This window comes from Natrix helvetica (genome assembly GCF_964273705.1).
Source record: "Natrix helvetica genome assembly, chromosome: 1".
NCBI classification, from domain to species: Eukaryota; Metazoa; Chordata; class Lepidosauria; order Squamata; family Natricidae; genus Natrix; species Natrix helvetica.
The window spans coordinates 107,676,497-107,699,884 of NC_138548.1; the positions used below are offsets into that span (position 1 = coordinate 107,676,497).

Consider the following 23,388-nt stretch of genomic DNA (forward strand, 5'->3'; position numbering starts at 1 on the left):
ATATTTTGGCCAAACAGTTTCCTGCATTTAACGTAATGCCTCTTTTTTTATGATTTCAGAATGTTGAGTGGCCGAAACAAGACTTGCTTTCCACTTTGAAGCAAAATGCAAACATGTTATTTTTTTTTTAAAAAAAGAGAAATCTCAAAACAAATTCTATACAAAAGAATGAGATAAAAGATTCCCGAGATGGTTCCTGAATTGTATGTGAGACTTCTCTTTGCTCATAAATTAACTAGGCCAGGACCTGGTTACTTTATTGGATGAGTACCAGAAGTGGCATTCAGCAGGTTCTGAGGAATTTTGGAGACCCGGTAGCGGAAATGTTTACTAGATTGGAGAACCGGTAAATACCACTTCTGACTGGCCCTGCCCCCATCTATTCTCTGCCTCCCGAGCCCCAGCTGATCGGGAGGGAATGGGGATTTTGCAGTATCCTTCTCCTGCCATGCCCACCAAGCCATGCCATGGTCACCAAGCCACGCCCACAGAACCGATAGTTTAAAAAAAATTAATCACACCACTGATGAGTACCAAGAATCTGTATTTAGGTGTTTGTGCCAGCCTTATTTTCTTTAATGAGTCACAACTGGATCTCTGTATGCTTGGTAATCTTTCTATCCTTCCCAAATAAACTTAATCCTCTAACAATTTTCTTCTTCTTCTTTTGTCTTTTTACAGTACATTGCATTTGCTTCCCTCTTCTTCATTCTGGTTTCCATCACCACCTTTTGCCTCGAGACCCACGAGAGATTTAACCCTATCGTTAACAAGACAGAGAAGGAAATTGTTGGCAACGACACCCAGGTGCGGGTCTATCAGGAGACGGAGACGGAGGCTTTCCTGACCTACATCGAAGGGGTCTGCGTGATTTGGTTTACTTTTGAGTTTCTGATGAGGGTCATTTTCTGCCCCAACAAGATGGAATTTATCAAAAACACCTTGAATATCATTGACTTTGTGGCCATTCTCCCATTTTACCTGGAGGTTGGACTCAGTGGCCTGTCTTCCAAAGCCGCTAAGGACGTCTTGGGCTTCTTGAGGGTGGTCCGGTTTGTGCGGATTCTGCGAATTTTCAAGCTGACTCGCCATTTCGTAGGACTGCGGGTTTTGGGTCATACTCTCCGTGCCAGCACCAACGAATTCTTGCTGCTCATCATCTTCTTGGCACTGGGCGTCTTAATCTTTGCCACCATGATCTACTACGCTGAGAGAATAGGTGCTAAACCCAATGACCCTAGTGCCAGCGAACACACACATTTTAAAAATATCCCCATTGGCTTCTGGTGGGCTGTTGTCACCATGACTACCCTGGGCTACGGAGACATGTATCCTCAGACTTGGTCAGGCATGCTGGTGGGGGCCCTCTGTGCTCTCGCAGGCGTGCTGACCATTGCCATGCCTGTACCCGTCATTGTGAACAATTTTGGAATGTATTACTCCTTAGCTATGGCTAAGCAGAAGCTACCAAAGAAAAAAAAGAAGCATATCCCGCGGCCGCCCCAGCTGGGATCCCCCAATTATTGTAAATCTGTCATAAACTCTCCACACCACAGTACTCAGAGCGACACATGCCCACTCGCCCAAGAAGAAATGTTAGAAATTAACAGAGCAGGTAGGAAACCTCTTAGAGGAATGTCCATCTGACTTTTAATCTCCATCCTTTCTAGAGCTTGAAAGATTCAGTCAGACTGCATTCTTAGACCAATGGATAGCACGTTATCCCATTATTGTCCCACTGCCACAAATGGAATCATGCGTGGGACGTACAGGTTGCAGGGACAGGTGACAAACAGAAGAAGCTGATGAACAAAATTTAGCACTTGCACAGGTTTGCTAGGAGCCCTCAGACCAGTCCTGTTTAACGGGATACTTAGAGGCTCTGAAGGAATAATTAGATTGAGGAATATTTTCAGAGTTCTATAATTTTTACTGACAGACTACATTTTTTAATTTCAAGATGGTTCACAAAGATTGTCTGCTGCCTAGCATATTTGCAGTCACGGGCACAGCTTTTGGCCCAGAAAGAAAACACAAACATAACACTACATTTTCCCCCTAGCTAGCTACTTTCCTTTTATACTTAGCTACTTCTAAAGTTGCAGAAAACCATGGATTTGGGGGATTAGAAGAACAAAGCAAACAGTAACTTACATCTACATGCAAATCCATAAGAAAAACACTCCCCCCCCCCCAAAGTGGTTTGCTTATTTACTTATTAGAAACGCAGCTTAGATTTCTTAAAGACATGTGATGAGGTTCAGAAAGGAACAAAGCTAAACATAAGGATTTTATTCTGTGGCAGGCAATTCCAACTCAGTAGGATCATACAGAAGCTTAGCATTTAGCATTCAAAACACAAGGCTCACCAATGCTTTCTCGTGAAAACTTAGTCTACAATCAACAGCTTCTGCAACCATCTACTATTGAAAGGCTGATGGAAAAAGGGGAGCACGGTGGCCATTGGGGGCAGATTTCTTCTGAAGAGCCTTGAGCGATAATCTCACAGGGTATCTTTTTAAAAAAAACATAGAGATAAATGAAAGCAATAAGAAAATAATTCCATTCGGACAAAACTATTTTTCACATTGATTCAACGTAGAGGTTGGGGAATAAAAATACTAGTCATCATGGAATATGTTATAATATCCCATGGCTAGTGGTCAATTATGGGACTATCTCAGTTTTATGAGACTCCTCAAAGAGCACACAAACATACAGGGCTTTGATCTGATTAGTTCAACCCCATAATCTACCTCTATCCATGGAATATCATTGACCTATTCTGTGGAAAAAAATGTAATTTTAAGACAAACAGACACCAATTATTTTGGCTGGTGAAATCAATGTAAGTTGCAAGCCATGTGCAATATTCAGCCTAAATGTCGGGGTGGGACATTTCTGATTGGTATATATTGAGAAAAAAATAATCATTTATACAGCAGTTCATGCTAAACTTTAGCGGTAAGAATATGTTTAAAAGGATGATGATGGTCTTGCAGTACCATTTATTTGTTTACTTTTGTGGAAAATCTAATTTATTGCTCCATGCGGTGAGGACTCTTCTCTTTCCATCTCATAGCCATGCATGCGGATGCTATTGAAAGAACACAAAAGAAGTATAACTTTCCTTTGTGTGTGTGGCTTCACCGGTGCCAAATGCTAATTTCTAAGAGATGACAAAGAGATAGTACAACTTTTCAGTTATTTCGTTGTGGAACTTGAAAATCCATCCCGATGGGCAAAATTTTCATTTTTGCCTCTGTTCTTTCCTGTGGATTTTTTTTTAATCCTTTAATTTAATTTGAAGACTTCCATTGCTCCAGGCTGGCCACAATCCATGCAAATGACTGCCTCTTTACTATTTTACCCTTTGCACATACCTACGCATTCTTCTCAGGTTGCAAATGCTTATCACAAAGTCATCACCAAGAATAATGCAACTTCTTCATGAGTAAAGAAGTACATGTATGATTCTGTAACACAGGGACGATAAAACAATGTTTATGAAGCAGTATGCTGCATACTTCCAATTGTTGAACAATGTCCCTGCTTATTGGGTGCCTGTAATCCAGAGAACCAATTGGTTTTCATGAAGGCTCTAAAATCATATGTGACCCTTGTGTGTAAAAAAAAAAAAAAAAAAAAGGTCTGTTATCATTGGTCTATTTCTTCTCACATGTGGAATTACGTGCAGTATGAAGTGAACTGTACTGTATATGATATAAGCCAAGCAGCTCTTTTGTACTGGTTATGACTGGGCTAGCACTTCTATGCACCCAGTTCATGTTAGGACATCAACAAATGGTTCTATACATGAAAAGGGTTATGTGCAGAAAACAATTGGCCAGCTTGCATGCATGAGCCTTAAAGTCAACAGTTTGTTTGTGCTTTTCATCAGCTCCAAGAGCCCATTTGTAATTTGTTTGTTTAATAGAGTTGGATCACAGTACCTGGTTGTTTATTCAACACAATAGAAGCAAATGTTTAATACTTAATTGGCAGGGAAGGCATTAAGGAGTTGAGGAGGCTACTGTCATATCCAGAATAAAGACATTTGGAGATTCCAAGGTGATAAAGTAAATCCTATTCCCGGTATATGAATGCCATCATAAGTTATACTTCTAAGTATCAGCCACAGATATCCCAATCCTAGAAATGAAAAGCAACCAAAGAGAATCACAACTAACACCCAATTATTAGTGGATGTTGACCTATGAAATAGATAGCATCTACAAACGACTGTAGATGTCCATTTTATCCTGGGTTTCTTTAATTACTCTCATTTTCATATCTGAAGAAGCATGCTTTCTTTACAATTTTGTTATAATTCCTACCATGTAGTGATCAGCTACTACTTTGTGGTATAGAACACAGGGAAGTAAGCTGCTTCAGAGGCAGATTTAATGAATGCTCTGTGCACTTTGCAATAAGATATGGATCAGTGGTAGTCAGTTTCTGGTGCAGTAGGAAATTTTAAAATTATAGTATTCTACTCTCAACAGATTAAAATATCCCAAATTTTATTTGAACCTCCCTCTAATGACTGCTGCTAGTAGTAGCACTAGTAACACTAGTAAATTCCAGTGCAAAAATATTCCTTCATGTTTGCACAAGTCTCTGTTTTCTCCAGCTTTTACAGTCCATATTAAGGAAGAGGCAGATTTTTTTTCTGAAGAGTTTTGGAGTGATTAAAAGGCTACTGAAAAGAGTAAAATGGGTGCATTTGTGCCTCAGATATCAAGCTGTCAACAGTCTAAGAGAAATATTTGATGTTCTTCCTGTGCTTGGTGCAACTTTCCAGTGTTTAGAAGTAAGGAACCTGTTCTAGGCTACCAGATGAGCTGAAACAAGTGAGCTCAGGTCAAGTCTAACCAATGTAGTAAAGGTACGATAGAGGATAATATGTCTGTTTGTTGATTAAGGTGATATGAGCCTAAGTACCACACCATTTCATTTAGGATGGTCTAGCTGTCTCTGTTTGGAGGATTCATTAGAACCCGCATAACCAGCTTCACTATAGAATTGCACTACCTACCTCATAATGGATAGTTTACTTCAATTGAACTGTTTTGCCTTATTGAAGGAAAAAGTGATTCCTGATCTTAGTTGCACAGAAGCAAAATTATTAAGCCAACGAGGTATATTTGAATGCAGTAAAAAGTCAGGCCAGATGTTGTGTTTGGTGAGCATATTTGCAGTTTTCAGCGCTTGGCATGAGCACTTTCGCAAAATGGCTGCCAAAAAAGCACTCACCTACTCACATTCATTGATACGTTCCGTCACAAAACACCCCCATGTATCTAATGGCAGGTTAGTGATGGTGCTTCCTGCCATCCCCTCTAATAATTTCTCCTCCCCCTATCTTCAAAATGCAGCCTGTAATCTCATGTCAGTTTTGCCTTTTTCCTGGAACCTCTGCAGTCAGCCACCATTATTATTTCCTAAGAATGCCTATGGGGCCCCATGTGAATCTATAGGCAGTCTAGAAAAATCTATATATATATAAATGGTTGTTTTCAGGAAAACAGCTATGGGCTGTTTTAATTACAGAAAAAAAAACTGGTGGACCATGAGTGTATTTGCAATGTCCACAGATATAGCAATGCTCCCATTTCTTAATTCAAATGGAACTATACAATTAGGACATGGCATCTCTTAGGAGTCACGTTTGTTCTTCGCATGCAGAAGGCCTCTGAGTCCATCTCCAATATATTCAGGGGAAACTTGGAAGTGGAATTGCTCCCATTTAATAAAAACAATATGCACCAAGGAGGACCAGTGGTTTTGCTCAGTAGAAGTCAACTGCTTCATCCCAATGAGAATAACCCTAAACTTTATTCTTCATTAAATGGTAATTCTACCCCAACTCATTCCATGCCCAGAGTGGTATTAGACTTAAGACAAAAATGAAGATATTCCAAGTCTTCAGATTTATAACCTACTTAAATAACTGATATAATAAATATTTATTTGTTTTAATTTGGGGCTAGTTATTTTCATGTTCTTTGGACTGGAGCCCTTGCCGTGCTTGATAACTTTATCAGGACCAAGAGCAGACAATTTGCATTTCAAACCTTTTCAAGAGGGAGAGAAAAAAATCACCAGAGATTTCATGTGAGCAGGCCCTTTATTTACAAAAAGGAACAAAGATCCAAAAAAAAGCACAATACTATTTGTTTCAATCACTTAATTTAACACTGCTTGCTGCAGTGACGAAGGCATAAGTGTGATTCAGCTCTGCATAAACCAGAGAAATACACATCACATTTCCACGAGTACACCATGAATATGGAGTTTACATAGCAATCTTTATCCCTTGTGCCTGTTAGATTGAGAAATATTTTAGAGGTCTGGCTAACTTTATATTAAACATTTCTCTGCTGAGACTGATGAGGCTGGAGAAACTCACTGTGTAGTTGCATGATAGTGTACAATAGGAAGTCTAAAGCATGATAAGGTTAAGGAGAAAAAGATGGCTGATGGATGCAACTTTATTATATGGGGTTTATCATGCTTATTCACATCTTATAGAGCAGGGGTGTCCAAACTTGAGAACTTTAAGACTTGTGGACTTCAATTCCCAGAATTCTGGGTGGGGAATTCTGGGAGTTGAAGTCCACAAGTCTTAAAGTTCCCAAGTTTGGACACCCCTGTTATAGAGGATCACTTGGGACAGATCCATTCTGAACTGAAACAGCAAAGCATAAACAATGACCCGTTGCTATTTTTGATTCTTTTGAGGCACGAAAGTGAGATTTTTCCAGATTTTAATTGAAAATCAATTTCATTTTGGCTCTCTGCTTTTGCTATGCCAGAGAAAGAGAACACAAGTAGAAACTGAACAGAATTTGAACTAAATTTGAATTACTGGAACATTTCATCCAACCTTGATTTAACTTGTTTCCCTAGGATCAACATAATGGTCTAAAATTCTACATTTCTTTATTAAAAGATGAGTTTGAATAGGATACCTTGTGTTTTCTCCTCCATAATTATCTATACTGAGGGACTAGATTAAAAGATAGGGACTGACCCAAATTAACCCCCCTCTCCCCAGTGGCTGAGGTAGATTAGATCCTGACGTTCCCTGGTTCTAGACTTTCACATTCACCGTGATGCTACTGTGGCTGTCTTGTCAGCATATTCCAATTCCATGTCTTTGTACTTAAAAGAAATAACTCAATGAAGATGCTTATTTTTATCATCATCCCAATTTGAAATTCTAGCTTCAGCAATACAATACCGTCTCTGTCTAGGAATGTCTAAAGCCTGGATTCAGTCATGTGTGATTAATAAATAGAGGCAACTGTATTACAGTTCCTTAAATACCAAGATTTGGACAATCATTCACTCTGCATGCAATGAAAGCCTAGCAGCAATGTTATGTATTTGACTTTGGAAATTTGTGAATGTGAACGTCAGTCACTCAAATGAAATTGGGTAGGAACAAAATGTGCATCTCTCTACCTTGTGGCATTATCCAAATCTATTTGCTTCACTGAAAATGATGCAATCACAGGTCACGTTGACAACCATCTGACCTTCGATGGTCACTTTCTGCACCAATGCTGATCAACATCAATGCAGCTGCTCCAAAAAAAAATCAAAGTCCAAGATAATAATTATTGGATCAGAATTCAGAATTATGTCTTAAATTCAGAACTTGTAATAAGATGGGAAGCCTAGAGCACTGATGATTTGAATCCTAGAGCTGGTGATAAAAGTGTATGCTAGGTCAGAGGTCTCCAACCAAGGCAACTTTAAGACTTGGGGACTTCAACTCCCAGAATTCCTCAGCCAGCTTTACTGTCTGAGTAATTCTGGGAGTTGAAGTCCACAAGTTTTAAAGTTGCTAAATTTGGAACCCCTGTACTAGGCCACTAACAGAAAACAAATGATGGTTAGCTTGAACAACTAGAAAAGGGAGCAAACAATCATTTCATAGGGATCTTTTCAGTGTACTTTTTCTTACTCTCTTATACATGATGTAAACTTCTGCTAAGGTCCTTCTGCATCTGCTATTTTCATTAACTAACCATTCTCACTCTCATGGTCCTTCACATTCATTCCCACTCCATGAATGGCATAGATGATATCCATGTTGCAGTGTTTATTATCTAAGAATGTATCTAAACTCAGGGATCTTAAAGGCTTACGGGGAGAGGTAGCACCCACATTAAATCTCCCTCTCCCAGCTGTACATTGAATGTAATATAATCTCCTTCAATGTCTGACTTGTGCGTAGTGCATTGTAACAGAGCATTGCTATGGTTTTAGTATGATTTCATAGATAGGGCCACTATCTATGATAGGCCGTAAGTACTGCAAGACCACTTCAAGTTCCAAGATACATTTTTGGGAAGTACTGCTGGGAACAAACCTTTTTTTCAGGATTACCCAACTGAAACTTTCCAGAGTGGCCTGTAAAGGAGAAACTGCCTGACCTTCTCATACTTATTTTAACCCCTTGGCTTCAGCGGTTAGTAAACCATTGTGCTACCTCATTCATTTTTAGAGATACAAGATATTCTGTCTCTAAAAATGGGGGTATTGTCTAGGAGGGAGATCACAGTATTGGCCAGTAAGATTTGAGAGAGGTTATTTGCTGAAAGATCTTTACTGGGACCTACACTTCCTGGAGGGATCCAATTCAACACACTGGTGAGTAAGTACTCACAGGTAGGTTGTGTTTAAGGGCCTTTGGGTTTAGTGTGCTAAGTTAAAATTTATCAAGATATGCTCTATTGCTAGAAGGATGACATTGAATCACACACTCAGATACATGCATAAGATAATTCTAAGTTTTATGAAAAGCAATATTACTTTTTGGTTCAAAAAGCTAAAAGTATAAAGTTTTGAGAAAGTTAAAATCAGCTTCTGTGTAGAAACAACTGAAGTCTTTACATGTTCTTCATGTTTCTCTTTTTCTCTATTTCTTACTATTTGGTTTATTTATTTATTTGTTTATTTATTTATTTACTCCTATATGTTGCTTCCAACTTATATATGTTACTGACTGTCACATTTTATATTCTGAAGTTTTTCTTCAATTGTCATCAACCTGAGTTCCATACTGGGCAACAGAAGGACATTAGAGTACACTTCTTTAAATCCAAAACAACAAGGGATATCACAGGCTGTAGGTAAACTCCACTGAGGTTGTGACACACACACAAATCCTGATGAAAAAGGTATAAATACCAAAAGAAAAAGTAAGTACTTGATGAAACATGGCACTAATTGGCTATGTTGCTCTCTTTAGTACTATCTGCATGGAAAACAAGTTAAGATGCATAGCTCTCCAGCAGAATAATTCCAAAATGTATCCGCTGTAAGAGGATTCCACTACTGCTTCAAATCACTTCTGTCATAGCTTGAAGCTGTACTTGTATCCATCATCTTTCTAAGCTGTCATTTTCTCACGTCATCATTACTTGTCTGGGTTTTCTTGTCTCTCCTGTAATTCTTCTCTGTTATACTTAATGGCAAATGTGCTACTCTACTTTTAACAATCAAAATGAGTCCATGGTTTTCAGTGGAACTACTCCTAAGAGAGGGTATTTAGCACCAGAATGAGTCATCTCCTTTCACAGCAAACAACGGAGCAGAGTTGAGTCCTTTTGGAATTCCACTGGAGTTCTGGTACACATAGAGTAAATGTCTAATGTTTCTTTCTGAGCACAGTCTGCTGCACAAGCCAGACAAATTCAGATCTAGAGCCTGACTGAAAATGTCCCTTTTGTTTTCAGTGAAGCAAATCTTGATAGTGCTTTTGTGTTTATTTCTCAACAAAAGAGAAATAAATATATGGATGTATCATTCTGAATGCAGAAGGCTGGATCCTAATTTATCATACATTAGTTGAGGCTAACATAAGCCACGTTGGTTAAAGTATTAGTAACTAAAAACAATTCCATTAGAAATACACAGAAAAATAAGGGATGGGGTGGGAAGAAGAGCAAACAAAAAGGATATTAACAATTCAGCTCTAAAAAAAAATCAGCTCAAGAACCCCAAAATTCTAAACTTAACAGTGTAAAGTGCTATTTCACAAAACTGAGTTAAATGTATAATTGTTAGAATTTTACCACATTTAATAAAACCATATATGTAATCAAACAAATATTTTCATTTGGAACTAAACTAATAGCTAAATAACTTGATCTCCGTTAATGGATAAACAAAAATTGATTTTTACGAAAAAAGCAACTCCTATTTTTAAGTTAATTTTAAAAATTCTTATTTAAAAAAAATATTTTTTAAATTTGGTTCCATTGTGTCAGGTCTGGTCTTTGGTAATTAAATGCTCACCATCTCAACCTGCTACAATCAATAATTCATATTTCGTCCAAGATAGTCCAGGCAACTCGTAAATCCCATTGATCCACCTGCTCTATTCTCTTTTTTCCACTTTCCTCAATTTTGCCAAGCATAGTTATTTTTTCTACTCCATTGCCTGCTCACATCTATAGCCCAAAATAAAGTGACTTTCTGCTTTTTGATCATTACTTCAAGTGACTAATCAGGACATCATTTCATCCAGCACCAACTGGATTTTCTTGAAGTCCATGGTATTTAATAATGGTTTCTAAATCTATGATTTAAATCATTTATGTTCTATTTTTTGATCTCTCTCAATGTCCAGCTTTCAGAGTTGCATATTACTCCTAAGTAATATGTTACTAAAGTTTAGCTTTACTAAAGTAAAGCTAAAGTAAAGCTAAGTAATATGTTACTAAAATAAAGCTGTTACTTTAATTATTCTGATTTTTGTAGTCACCTAAATATCCTTGATCTTGTCTAACCTTTCTTTCTTCCCATGAATCAAACTACTCAGCTGTCCATTTTGATTTCTGAGTCCCAGAAAATCAAAACTATCATCTACATTCACTCACTTGCATCAGCTGTGAGTTCATTAGTGAGCCAGCTGACGTTACCTTTGTAACTTTAATCTTTAACTTCAATCCATGTTGTTCGCTTTCCAGGTTTGCTTATTTAATGAGCTCATTTCAGCTTTTTTGCTTCAGCGAAGGAAGTAGTCTTGTCTAGGCTATTCAGTGTTTCTAGTTTGAATTGTGTTCTAGCTGACATCTCTTCCAGTCTTGTCATGTTTTATAATAGATTTGCTGAACAAGATAAATGAATATAGGAACAAAATGCATGTTTGTTTCACTTCCTTTTCTATTCTGAACCACCATATCTCTCCCGACTCATTTCTAAGAGTAGGTAATTTGTGCTTTCTTCTGCATCTCCCTCCAGTATATCCTCTTCCTACATATGTCTGACCATGGAGCTGCTAGCTATTTAAATGCTGCTTCTCCAGTAGTTGAAAAAGCTTTTTTCTGTACTGTTTGTTTTCCAGTATCGCGGCTGTTTCACTGACTCTTCACTTTGTAAGGGAGTCAATTGTTGTCTCTGAAAATGTTTCTGTTGTTCATAATCCTATTGGTAAAGTACTGTGGTAGATATATTTATTCACTAACTTCATGTCTATTGAGATTCTCAGTCATCCAGGCCATGGTTGTCCCAAAGGTGCTTTTTCAAAAGGCAACTAGATTCTCTTTGTTTTTCCTTGAAGATGCTTCACTTCTCATCCAAGAAGATTCTTCAGGTCTGATTAAATGATGGAGAATGGAAGGATTTATATTCTTTGCAGTCATCTGGTCGGTAGCACTCTCCCTGAGAATCATTGGGGCCACTTGGAGGTTTATCCCTCAGGGCCGCCTGGATAGCACAAAGGTCTGTTTCAGCAGTTCCAAGAAGGTTCCGCAGCTGTTTGTACTATTCAGGTGATCCTAAGGGCACAGATAAACCTCCAAGCTACCTCAACGACTTTGAAGTACCCAATCTTTTCTAAAGTTGTACTTCCTACTAAATGCAAGTTGCAGTAGAAGTTGTCAGTGTTTTCCACCACTACATTTGTAGAGGCGACATATATTTATATAACATTGTTATTCACCACATTAATTCTAGCAGATAATATCCTAACATTTATAACCAAGCCATTATTGGTTATACAACTGTTGAAAAATATTAACTCTTTCTTTCCATGGTCTTATGCCTGAAATATTTACCATGTGGTTATCTGATTTATACTAACTAATCTGGCCCATTTAAATTTACATATGCCCACACCATTCATTTAGTAGGCTTTGTTTCTCTTTTGACCATTTCAATTTTCCTTGGTTCATACTTCTCACATTACGTTTTCCAAATTGTATATGCCCTTGAAAGATGAGGAGCTGCTCTTTTTACTATAGGCATCATCAGTGGACAGGCTCACTTACAGCTTTGGTCTGGTCTTATCATCACCTCTGGTTCCTTTCCGGTAATTATAGGCACTTCCAACATGAGATTTTCATCATCTGGTATAAATTTGTTTCACTTTTCAGCCACGTTCATATAATTGTCTTCACTTTAGTACATAAGTGGTTCTTCTAAGTGGATTGGCTTTCAACTCATCTGCAGGGCCCCATGTTCCCTCATACCTGTCATGGATCATCTTAACCTCCTTATCAGCAGAGATGACCCTCCAACTCCACCAGTGCTACTCTTGGATAATATTAAAGTTACCAAGCCATCTCATCATGTCAAGTTCTAATTCACAGTAGGCATCACGTAGTTTATCACTCTGTTAATATTAAGTTAAAATATTGTAAGCTTTCTTGGCATGTCTCCTAAGGGGTTGGATGAAATTTTTATTTTAGATTGCATTATCTGCATTTCTGGCTTCAATAAAGTGCTTTTCTGAATTCTAAATCACAAATGCAGATTTAGAAAGAACAATCAGTATCCTTTATAACTTGTGGTGCAAATAATCTCTTGATAGAGTTTACAATTGCTCATTAGTGAAAATGCACAGATGAAATCATTCAACTGATGGGACAAATCTCATCCAATTGTCAGTTACCCTAGTAATTATCCCTTAAAATGTTCCTTCCCTTTTAGGTTTTGATAGCCATTTCGTTCCATAAAACCTCTTCTCTCAAATCAAAAGGGTCATGAGCTTTGGCTCCTCTTCATCTGGTGACCTCATGATGCTCACATCTATTGATACTTGGAAACCAAACAATTTTTATGTTTTGAAGTGTGGTCCTGATATTAAAAGTAGCTGCCCAGTAGCTGCTTGGTTTTTTTTTAAAAAAAATGTCTCACTGTTCTATCCACAAGTATTCTTAGAGTAGAGGAATTATTTTTTATGTTGTGTTGTTTTGAAGCATTATGCTTTCTAACACAGCTGTACAATGCTTTGTGTTTTATTGCCATGCCAACTGAAGAAAACATGCAGCTGCTTTAAAGCATGCAAAGAGATGGCGCATTCTCACTCCCATGTGTTTTTGGGACTCTAATTCAAAGCACAGGCCTAGTGTGTTAAACCTTTTGCAATTGAGCATATAGTGCTCAGTTTGGTTTCATTTAAAAATATATATCTTATATTTTGTATTTATAGAATTTGCAAGAGGAAAGAAGCAGAGGCATGAGGCCATGCTTTTGATTTTTTTTTTCATTTTCTCTTTGGAAACACAAGCAAACAAAATATAATAGAAATATAATAGAAAGCAATAAACCTGAATTGGATCTCCATTATATTTTGAAGAATTACATGAGTCAAATGTTATACAAAGATAAAAATAAGCATATCCCTTATCAAGAACATAATATTTGCCCTTTATATTTTTCCTCTGCTGATATAACTCAGATTCACTATTAGTTTTCAAACTCAGGCTTCACTCACCGAAATCATCTGGATATAACAGGGTTTGATATTTGAGCTTTTCTGGCTCTTTCAGGGTCATTTCTTATTTATTTCCTGGGTTGGGCAGCCATTGTTGCTAAATCAGAAAATTGAGAACTGTGGATTAAGGAAAATGGACACAGGCCATTGATTGTTGATTCTGATATAATGTCTAGATTTCTTCCTTGAATTTGGAATTCAAGTGAGAATCAAGTGAGTGGAGGATAAATGTTGGGCATCACAAAGTTATTTTACGAGATGTCCAGATATCTTTTTTCTTAAACCATTTTAAAAAGAGACTGAAATTTCCAGTATCAAACATGGTTTAAGAGTTCAATTGTCTTGACATATTTCATATGCTGTTTTAAGAAATAAACACATAATACCCAGTTTATAAAAGCGCCATTTCATGCAATTTTTCCTCTTTTTCTGGAGGATTTAATTGTTTTTTTAAAAAAACACCATGTATTATTTATTAAATGTAATTATTTATATCCTACCAAATGCACCTAAGCTCCCTTGCCTTGACCCCTTTTATTTGTTGTGATTTAATTGTTCTATTCTGTGGTAGAAGTTCAGAATAAGTGTTTTTTAAAAAATACTTTTTGAGAAAAAATATAATTCTCCATGCTAATTTACAAAATACTGCCATTTACTTCTAAAGAATGGCAAAACATGTACAAAGATCCAAACTATCTGAAAATCCAAGTATTACTTTTTGATTGGATGAAAATGTTAACAAAAATGTGAATGGTATAGTAAAAAATGAAGCAATCTGTATTTGCAAGCAGGTAACATAGAAAACATAGGTCTGGGGTTGACAAGTTTTTCAGGTGGCAGATGCCATTAAGCAATTTTACACAATGACACAAATCACAAGAAAAATAGAATTAACATCATCAAATTTTCACAAGTTCCTCCAACCTCATGACATGTTGGCAATCTCACTAGGAAATCTGTGGAGATTTCAGCATTTACACCTAAGATCTCATGATATTTCAATATTCTGACCTGAAATCTTACAAGGTTCTGAAGAACATTATACTCTCTAATGAATTAGCAACCTCACTGAAATTTTAGCTTTTACATTAAGTTTTAGTTTTGCATTAAAAAAAAGTGGTTGCTTGGATATTCCCTGGACATGTTACAAGCTTAGTGCTATTGCCAGTTGTCATTAGGTTTTGAATCCATTTTATTTATTTTATTTATTTATTATTCACATTTATAGACCGCCCCCTCTCCCGGTTTATAGTAAAGTTAAGACGAATCAGGGACTTGGCACTATCCATTTATAACTGCTTGATCCAACAGACTTCAATTTAAAAAAAAAAACAGGGAGAAACTGAAACTGATATAGTGCAAACTCAATATACTAATTTGGTAAGACACAATATAATGACATGCCAGGCTATTTCTGTATTATCATGTCTTCCAGGTAATCGTAAAGATAAATGTAAAATAGTTAACTCCTAAATAAGCTATAGAGTCCGTACAGCAGGTATAAACTACAGAATTGTAAAAATCAAAAGTAATTCTACTTACTACCAATTCTACTTATTATACAAGACAGGAGGTAGATTCAGAGCAGCCTTACCTAAAATTTTCTAACAGGAATAAGAAAGGAGATCAACTTAGGAAGACACATTATTATTACCATTATTATTAAATTTATTTGCTACGCATCTCACAGTTCGAGGCATCCTAATGTTATTTGTATATGTTATGCTCTTAAAATTATTTAAGTCTCACAAAGTTTTCAAATTATTTACTGATAAATACACTTGATTGTTACATGGTCTCTTATAAATGAGATTGATTTTACTAATTACCCATTATGAATCAATGTAACTATAGGCTGTGTTGGACAAGCTTGAGCATTAAATTCTGGCATAAGAACAGAATATATTAGGCTCCATCAATTTCCCCTTTAGCTAAAACTGGGTAGAGACACTTCTATGTCTATCCGGCTATCTTTATGTAATAAGCATTGTGCAACTGAACATTTGAATGGTGCAATTATAGTGTGTCAGTTCCTCTGAAAAGGTTACTTTTACATAAGGTGATTCCTTCTTGGCCACAGTGAACTATGCCATATTTCACCTATATTCTTAATATACTAATTTGCACTTTAGTAAAAATTTAAAAGAGCACTTTAAATTGCCTTGAGATTGTGAAGCAAGTCACACAGAGGAAACAAAGTCAGTTCTCTTTAAAAACATGTATATGGAAACATGTTTACAAGCCATTTTTAATCATGTGCCATGTATGTTTGTTTTTCAATCTCATTTGATCATCCGGAGATACCCAGCATTCTCTGCTGCCATAGAAATATGTGGGGCAAGGCAGGGGGTGGGGGGAAGAACCATTAGTCAACTTCTCGGCACATGGATTTTTACTGTGAAAAAAAATCTATGTTCTGCTATCACATTTTCATTGCATGCTACGTGTGTCTGCGTAAAATGAGTGCCACTGTTTTGTATATACGGAAACGGATAATTTTGTTCGAAATTCACACGGGGGGGAAAAAATGTAAGGCAGCAAAACTAGAAGTTACTCCAATACCACAATCTGAATCATCGTGAGTGCCAGCCTCAAAAAAATCTTGCTAGTTCTAGGCAGCTAGATGAGGAACAGATCACGTGGGTGCCAGCTTCCATTCTACTATATATAATCACATTTTTAATTAAAGGCTTCTCGCAAAGTTAGGAGCCATGTTTCTAGCAAGCTAACATTCTCTTTTTTCTGTTTTCCCCCCCATTAACATTTTTCCTTTAAACAAGAGTGCCTCACACTTCACCAAGCTACCCAGGACAAGTGTGTTCATTTTTCTCTTTCCCCACCCCCACCCCCAATACTCTTACCACCTAGTTGTGGAACTCTGCTAAGAGATTTCATGTCAAAAAAAAGCATGCTTAGTGTTTCAATAGCCTTCTGCTTATATATTTGAAGATTCGAAACTGAATGGGGAGGTGGCCAAGGCGGCGCTGGCAAATGAAGACTGCCCCCACATAGACCAGGCTATGTCGCCTGAGGAAGGTCTACCATTGACCCGTCCTGGCACTCGGCAGAAATATGGACCTTGCTTCCTCTTATCAACCGGGGAATATCCCTGCCCGCCTGATGGAGGAATAAGAAAGGGTATGTAGATAAGGTCCGCTAATCACATAGATAGTAAGATAGTTTAAGATAATGATTTATTGAACAGCATTAAGTTTATTTGAGAATATTGGTTTCTTGCACTAAAAGTAACGGTTAGACATCTTAATCCAGACAAAAATTGGAGATGGCTGAAATTTGCACTTGTGTACCCTTTGAGGATAATTCCACCTGATAAGAATATCTGACATGTTCTTTCATTTTGCATTATGACCTTAGTGATCATATGACTTCACTTCAGATTTCTTCCATTATTTTTGTTATTATGGCACTGCTGGGCCAGTCTGGTGCCAACTCTTTCATCACCACCGATATTTTCAGCCCTACAGTTTTGCTGTTAGTTTCTTCTTTAACTCTTCTTTCCTGTAAGGTTTGCAGAGGCAAGAAGGAAGGTCCTTTGTGGCAAATGCAGTTTTTTGCAGTGGAAAAGTGGTTAAAACATCTCTTTGCCATTTCTCCTGGCAATGGGCTTCAGGATCCTAGTTTGAGAACCACCAAATTAAGAAAAGCTCCATCGTCAAGCAGACTAGTCATCAAGGGATAGTATCTCTTCCTGCTTATTCCTGAAACACATGAAAATATTATATTGTTGAAATTAGTAATTAGTAGCTAATTGGACAATGCAGGCATATTGTATTATTTGCCCACCTCTGTACTTTATGATATCTAAGTGAAAATTCCTAGATAAATTAAAAAGGCATAAATGCTTTATAGTTCAGAAAAATAGCCACCATCAAACTTCTACCACCATTTTATGCTCCCTTGTTCAGTTATATTAACTGATGTTGAATTTTTGTTTTGTACTGCAGTTTATTACTGAGCTCCCTGAATATTTCTTACAATATTGTCTGCACATATGAAAGGAAAATAAGCAAATGGTGGTATATTTAATCTAAGTCCAGGAGAATTAAAAGGTCACACCTATGATAACATTAACAAGTGCATATTTAGAAATAAAAGCTATGTTTTCCTCATTTAAGTCAGCATAGGCAAAGGCTCTGTTGTGGCCATGGTGCTTCAAATGAGCAGTTCCCTCATATTGAACAGAACACTTAATGTGCAATATTCAGTTAAGTAAATGCAGAGCCTCAACTTATGTTTTGGGTGATTGTCACAAAAACCTTGTGGATTGCAGCTGCAGAATATAATAATATTTCTAATATTTCCCTGCAAAAACTGGAGTGTGGCACAAATCAGTTCTTTACCAAACCTGTAGGATGCATTGCCTGTTGACAGAAAAAAGGGAGGTGACTATAGAGCAGGGGTGTCTAACTTGCGGGCCGTGGGCCAGATGCATCATGCGCTGGGCACACCCATGCCCAGTTTAGTAAAGGGGGGGAAGTCATGATACGTCACATGATGACACTACGACGAAGCGGGTTTGACACCCCTGCTATAGAGTATACTAAATTATAATTTCGCCATTTACTAATGATATGATATAGGAGGATAATTGTACTTTCGTATGAGCGTTTTTACTTAAATTTACCTTTGTAGCAAAAGTGTTTAACACCTGATTCTATACTGCATACAAGTTGGTCGTTTTTCATTCAGCTTGAGCCCTGGTTCTTGGTTCAGTACTTTGTGCGTTTGCTTCTAAAAGGTTCTGCTTTTAGGACTGACAAATGGACAATTCTCACAAAGCAACTGAAAGAATGAGGCCCCACCCAGTTGATTGAAAGTGTGGCCAGCTGGCTGAAGGGATGATAAATGCCAGCATATTGTTGGTCTATGTTGGGGTGGGTGGGGGAATATTATCAAGGACGCCTTTAGTGTTTCTACAGATTTTCATTCCATAGATTGCATAACAATGCCTCTGATTTGCTGAGCTGTTTGGTGCATGACTAAAAAAAACTGGCAGAGGGGAGAGGAAACCAAATGCATGCAAAAATGCTGGTAAACAAATTGAGTAGTATCTCTATAGCAACAGAACTATAAATGCTTTTGATGGCAGGGGTGGGGAGATAGAGACATTTTTAGTATCAGATAACACAATATAAAATGCCAAAGGTTCAGTACAATCGCATACAACACAATGACTTGGTAGTGTGACAGTTTCTCTATGACAAATTGAGGGTTTGCGTTTATTTATTTCCAACTCCTCTATATCATAGCAGGGGGGGCCATTGAAACGTAGGAATATATTTTTTTCTTCCACCATTTCTAGCCAAGGCCATGTTGCAAGGGATACTACTCTTGGCATGTCAAAGCATGAAAGATGCTGCTGCGATCAGGCTATACTTTATTGAGTTTGACCATTCTGTTGTTGATCCAATATTATGTGATTTTATCTTTTTTTTTTCTTTTAAAAGAAGGTTTCAAGATGTTATAAGCCTTAACAGCTTAGTTTGCAGACATGGAAAAATGGTATAAAGATACTGCAAGCCTGGAATTCTTTGAACTTCATGAGACATCCTTGGTCTCCCATTCCGTAGCATGGATCATAGCAAAGAATGGTCTTCTAGATTCTAGTATTCTAATCATAAAGCTAATAAAAAGAGGGAAAAGAAAAGCAATGATTTCTCATTAGCTTATGTGGTGCCACTTGTAAGCAGATCCTGACGTTTGAAAGTATCACGGCTTTTGGTAGCATCTCATGGGGTTCATGTTACTACTGGTGTAGTAACACTTATCTCAGCCAGATCCTTCATCATGTAGAGCTAAATTGACACTATTGGTTGCTTTGGCGGGCCATAACACTGCATGTTGGTACATAAGATGCTAAGCTGGAGGCACCACATAGTTTCTTGTGGTGGTGCACCCCATCCTGGTATGTGCTTTTCTCAGCTAACGGTAGATCCACTGGCTTTTTGGATGTGGGTTAGATTGTCATATAGTCCAATGCTGAAAGTTGCCAATGACTTAAGATTTTTGCTTTTCTCAGGATATTGTTGAGCCATAGGAACCTTACAAGAGTGTGAGCAAAGTACAAGCAGTAGGACAAAACTTTGCATGGTGTCTCTTCTATGTTGAAAGCAATAAGATACACTGTAGAGAGGTCTCTAGCTGGCTGGCTGACTGCATGGGGAAAAAATACATATTGGCGGGGAAGAAAATTGGCTGCCTCTGCATGTAGCTCTTTCTCCTTTATCCTCCTTGCTATAAAACACCCAGTTTGGTTTGCAAAGCACAGGAGAGAAGCTCAAGTATTGATTATATTCTTTACATGCAGATCTTTGCAAAGAAAGGCCTGTCATTGCTAAATATATGCCAACAGAGGCAGTCAAAGTGACTTGACATGGAGAAAACGAGATGGACAATGATGGCTTATAAACGTCTGGGTGGAACTGTGCAGGCATAGAAGACCTCTTCTTTGGACAAATATAATCTCCCTCCGTGCAAGTTTGCAGGATGATATATGTGGTTTCAAAAAGGGAGACATGCAGGATTTCTCTATGGCCGGAATGTATCAAATGGCAGATTTTTTCCGTTGTTGTTGTTTCATAGCATGAATTGCATGAAAAAAAAGGAAAAAAAAGAAAACCCCTGAGATTGTACAAGTTAACTTATTTTACTATTAAGGGGGTGTTTGGGGGCGGGGTGGGTGGGGGGAGATAAAGTAATATATTTTCCTTCAAAGCTCTTTACTTTTACATATGTTGTAGTAGCAAACTGTAAAAGATATTCTAAAGCCGTACATTCCTTTGCAATGGATTGTTTATTTGTATACATGATCACAAGGGTGGATGGTTTAAAAAGTGCAATTGGCAGTCACATTGACCATGCCTTCATAAATTCATCATGCAGAACATGAAGCCCAAGAACTTTTCATCCAACTAGACTTGTGTAAAATGTACAAACAATCTTCTTTTCTTGTCTGTTTTTGTTGGCATGCTTGTGAAATCTGGGACCAGTTTTTGATCCTGATGGAAATAGCTGGTCTAAACTAATTTTTCAGCTCTGTACTTTATTGGTGTATAGATCCAGTGTGAAGACCCTTTATGAGAAATTGTTTATATTAAGTGATCAGTAAAGAATTCAACCAAAAAAGGAACCAACATTGGGTTTTTTTTAAAGCAACAACTGCAACACCTGGGGATTTACAATATACAAATCAGGAAACTACTTCGATATAAACTTATCTCAGAGTTTCAAGAAACAACAAAATGGCATTGTATGCAATTTAGAATTCTGAATAAAATGCATGTGCAATGTTATGCAAAATAATTCTAGCATGAAATAAATTTTTGTATAATGGTTTCAATGCCTACTGTATAGTGTAAATCAGAATTCCTTTCTGAAATGTTCAGAACATCCCAAAGAAAATGTTTTTGAAATTGTAAATAAATACCATGCAAAGATTCCCAATGGAACAATCTAAAAGAAAAGGCTTGCTTATGCTTTGCTTATAAGATGGTAAACTGGTGAGTGCCTAAGGAAGTCACCTCCCAAATCCTTGATACAACTTATGTCTTCAGTCTTCACAACACTAATCAATATTTCCATAATTGAATAGATAAAATCTAGAGATTGGTAGATTTTACTCTATTCCTCCTTGCTTAATTAATAATAAAAGTTTGGCTTTTTAGTTGATAATGTGAATTCAGTTTTTCTTACTACTGTGGTTTTCTTAACAGTTGATAGCACTTAGAAAGATATAGAATTAGATACCTTTTAATCATACTAAATGATGTCTTAAATTACTTAACATTAAAGGTAGTTGTAGAGATTTGAATCATACCATTTTATTTCAGATTGAAAGAAAATATTTAGAATTTTTGTCGTAAATTTGCTTGTAATTAAAACACTAAAGCAAAGGATTAAGTTTCATCACATCGTAAGACCTAACTACTTCCTAAGAAGAAGGTAGGGCTATTAATGATGATGATGATGATAAATCTTAGGAATGAAGTACTTCATAGAATAGACAAAAGAAAAACACAAGACAGTAGCAATAAGAGTTACATAAATATAGAAGTTTTACTTCTCTTCATCCCACTTCCAAACCTCTTTCCATTCCTTAAAACAGAAAAAAAAATTCCAAAAGAATATATGTTTCTTATCCTTGAATGTTTAGGTCAGTATATTTAATAAGAAAAAATGAGGCATCTAATGTAATAATTAGTATATGCAACCCACATTTCTAAATAGTCTTTTAATTATCTATATGTATTCATATATAGGAATGTATATGTACGTTCTTCAGAATATTGTATAAACTGATAAGAGCATGGATATTGCAGTATCAGGATTTAATCTATTTATTTACATTGCTATTGTAAAAACTCACATGTGCCTTTGTTTTTGTGTTAGTTTTCCAATCATAAGTATACACTATGATATCAGAGCACATGAGAATCTGTATAAACCTTCAGTTTCCAGAGCAATAATTATTCTGTGATGTAAGTGTAAAAGGGAATTGCTTGAATATATGATCACATCACATGAACCAATGCAGTACTTTGAGCACATGTCCAGCAAGTAAGTGAGCCAATTAATTTTTTCACTAAATGGACACAAAGATGTCAAATAAACATAAAATCTTATGGAAATAATCATAATCTGACATAAATGTGACATAAATGCCAAATTGGACATCTGTTGTTGGGTTTTTTTTCACATACTGGAAATCTCTTGAATATCTGGCTTTTAACACCCATTTACAACTAATTATTATAGCCTCATTATTTTTCAAAGAATATGACTTTCATGGCAAGGAATTAAACACATTCCACTGATAAAATTTGCCTGGGCTGGTAGTCTAATAAAGTCCCATTTGAAAGCTAAACTTTAAAGGAAGTAATCTTGTGCTACCTAGTTCAGCAAGGTAGGAAGAAAAACACAAGGCAGTAGCAATAAGAGTTAAATGGATATACAAGAAGCGTTATCTTTCCTCATCCCACTTCCAAAATTCTTTCCATTCCTTGAAACAAAAAAGGCAGGGAAAAATCCAAAAGAACCTATCTTTCTTATCCTTGATTGTTTAGGTTGGTTTAATCTCCTTGAAGAATAGCAGAGGCTGTTTACAAAGGCAACCTGTGGAGCTGCAGAACTCTAAAGCTTTCTTATTCTTCATGGATGTCATCAAAAGGCTCTCCAAAATTACACCAGCCCTGAGATAGGGACAGAGCATGGTATCTGCAATCAACGGGATAAAGAAACAGCTACGTTTGAGCATAGAGAGCTTGTGAATACCTTTCTCATTTTCCTTGGTATCTTTTTAAAACCTCTTTGTTGTTGGAGGTGGCAAAAAATTCTAGTACTGGTGTTGATGTTTATGGTTGCACATTTTTCAATCTCTCTGAATCTCACACGGGAAAAAGACTCACAGGGAGATTTCCCCCCTGCTACATTCCCTTGGGATTCAATAAAAGTGTGAGGTGGAAAACTGCTGAAGACATGATTGTACATCAATCTTTCATAGGCCCCCTGGCAACCAAATACGTACTAGAAAACCATAGTACATCAATGGCATTTGGCTGAAACTTTCATTGGAAAGTAATTTCCAAAATAATTCCCAACTGTTCTTTTTCATCAAATGTGGTGATAACAGA

At 36.9% G+C, this 23,388-nt stretch overlaps 2 protein-coding genes across 5 annotated transcripts in view; one reads left to right on the top strand and one right to left on the bottom strand.

The window, feature by feature from the left end:
• Positions 1-22,958, top strand: part of KCNC1 (potassium voltage-gated channel subfamily C member 1) — a 156,561-nt gene extending 133,603 nt beyond the window's left edge. Inside the window, exons 2-4 of one of the 2 annotated variants that reach the window (XM_081936262.1) lie at positions 682-1,615; positions 16,688-16,876; positions 20,067-22,958. In XM_081936262.1, coding sequence (XP_081792388.1) covers positions 682-1,615; positions 16,688-16,876; positions 20,067-20,131 — 1,188 coding nt within the window. In that variant the 3' untranslated portion in view covers positions 20,132-22,958. Of the gene's footprint in view, positions 1-681; positions 1,616-9,042; positions 9,101-16,687; positions 16,877-20,066 lie in introns of those variants that run through there. The other variant, XM_081936263.1, reaches the window with a different exon arrangement.
• Positions 16,883-23,388, bottom strand: part of SERGEF (secretion regulating guanine nucleotide exchange factor) — a 120,746-nt gene continuing 114,240 nt past the window's right edge. The window contains exon 11 of one of the 3 annotated variants that reach the window (XM_081936268.1): positions 16,883-17,457. In XM_081936268.1, the coding sequence (XP_081792394.1) occupies positions 17,366-17,457 (92 nt within the window). In that variant the 3' untranslated portion in view covers positions 16,883-17,365. Of the gene's footprint in view, positions 19,363-23,388 lie in introns of all 3 variants that reach the window. The other 2 variants (XM_081936266.1, XM_081936267.1) reach the window with 2 other exon arrangements.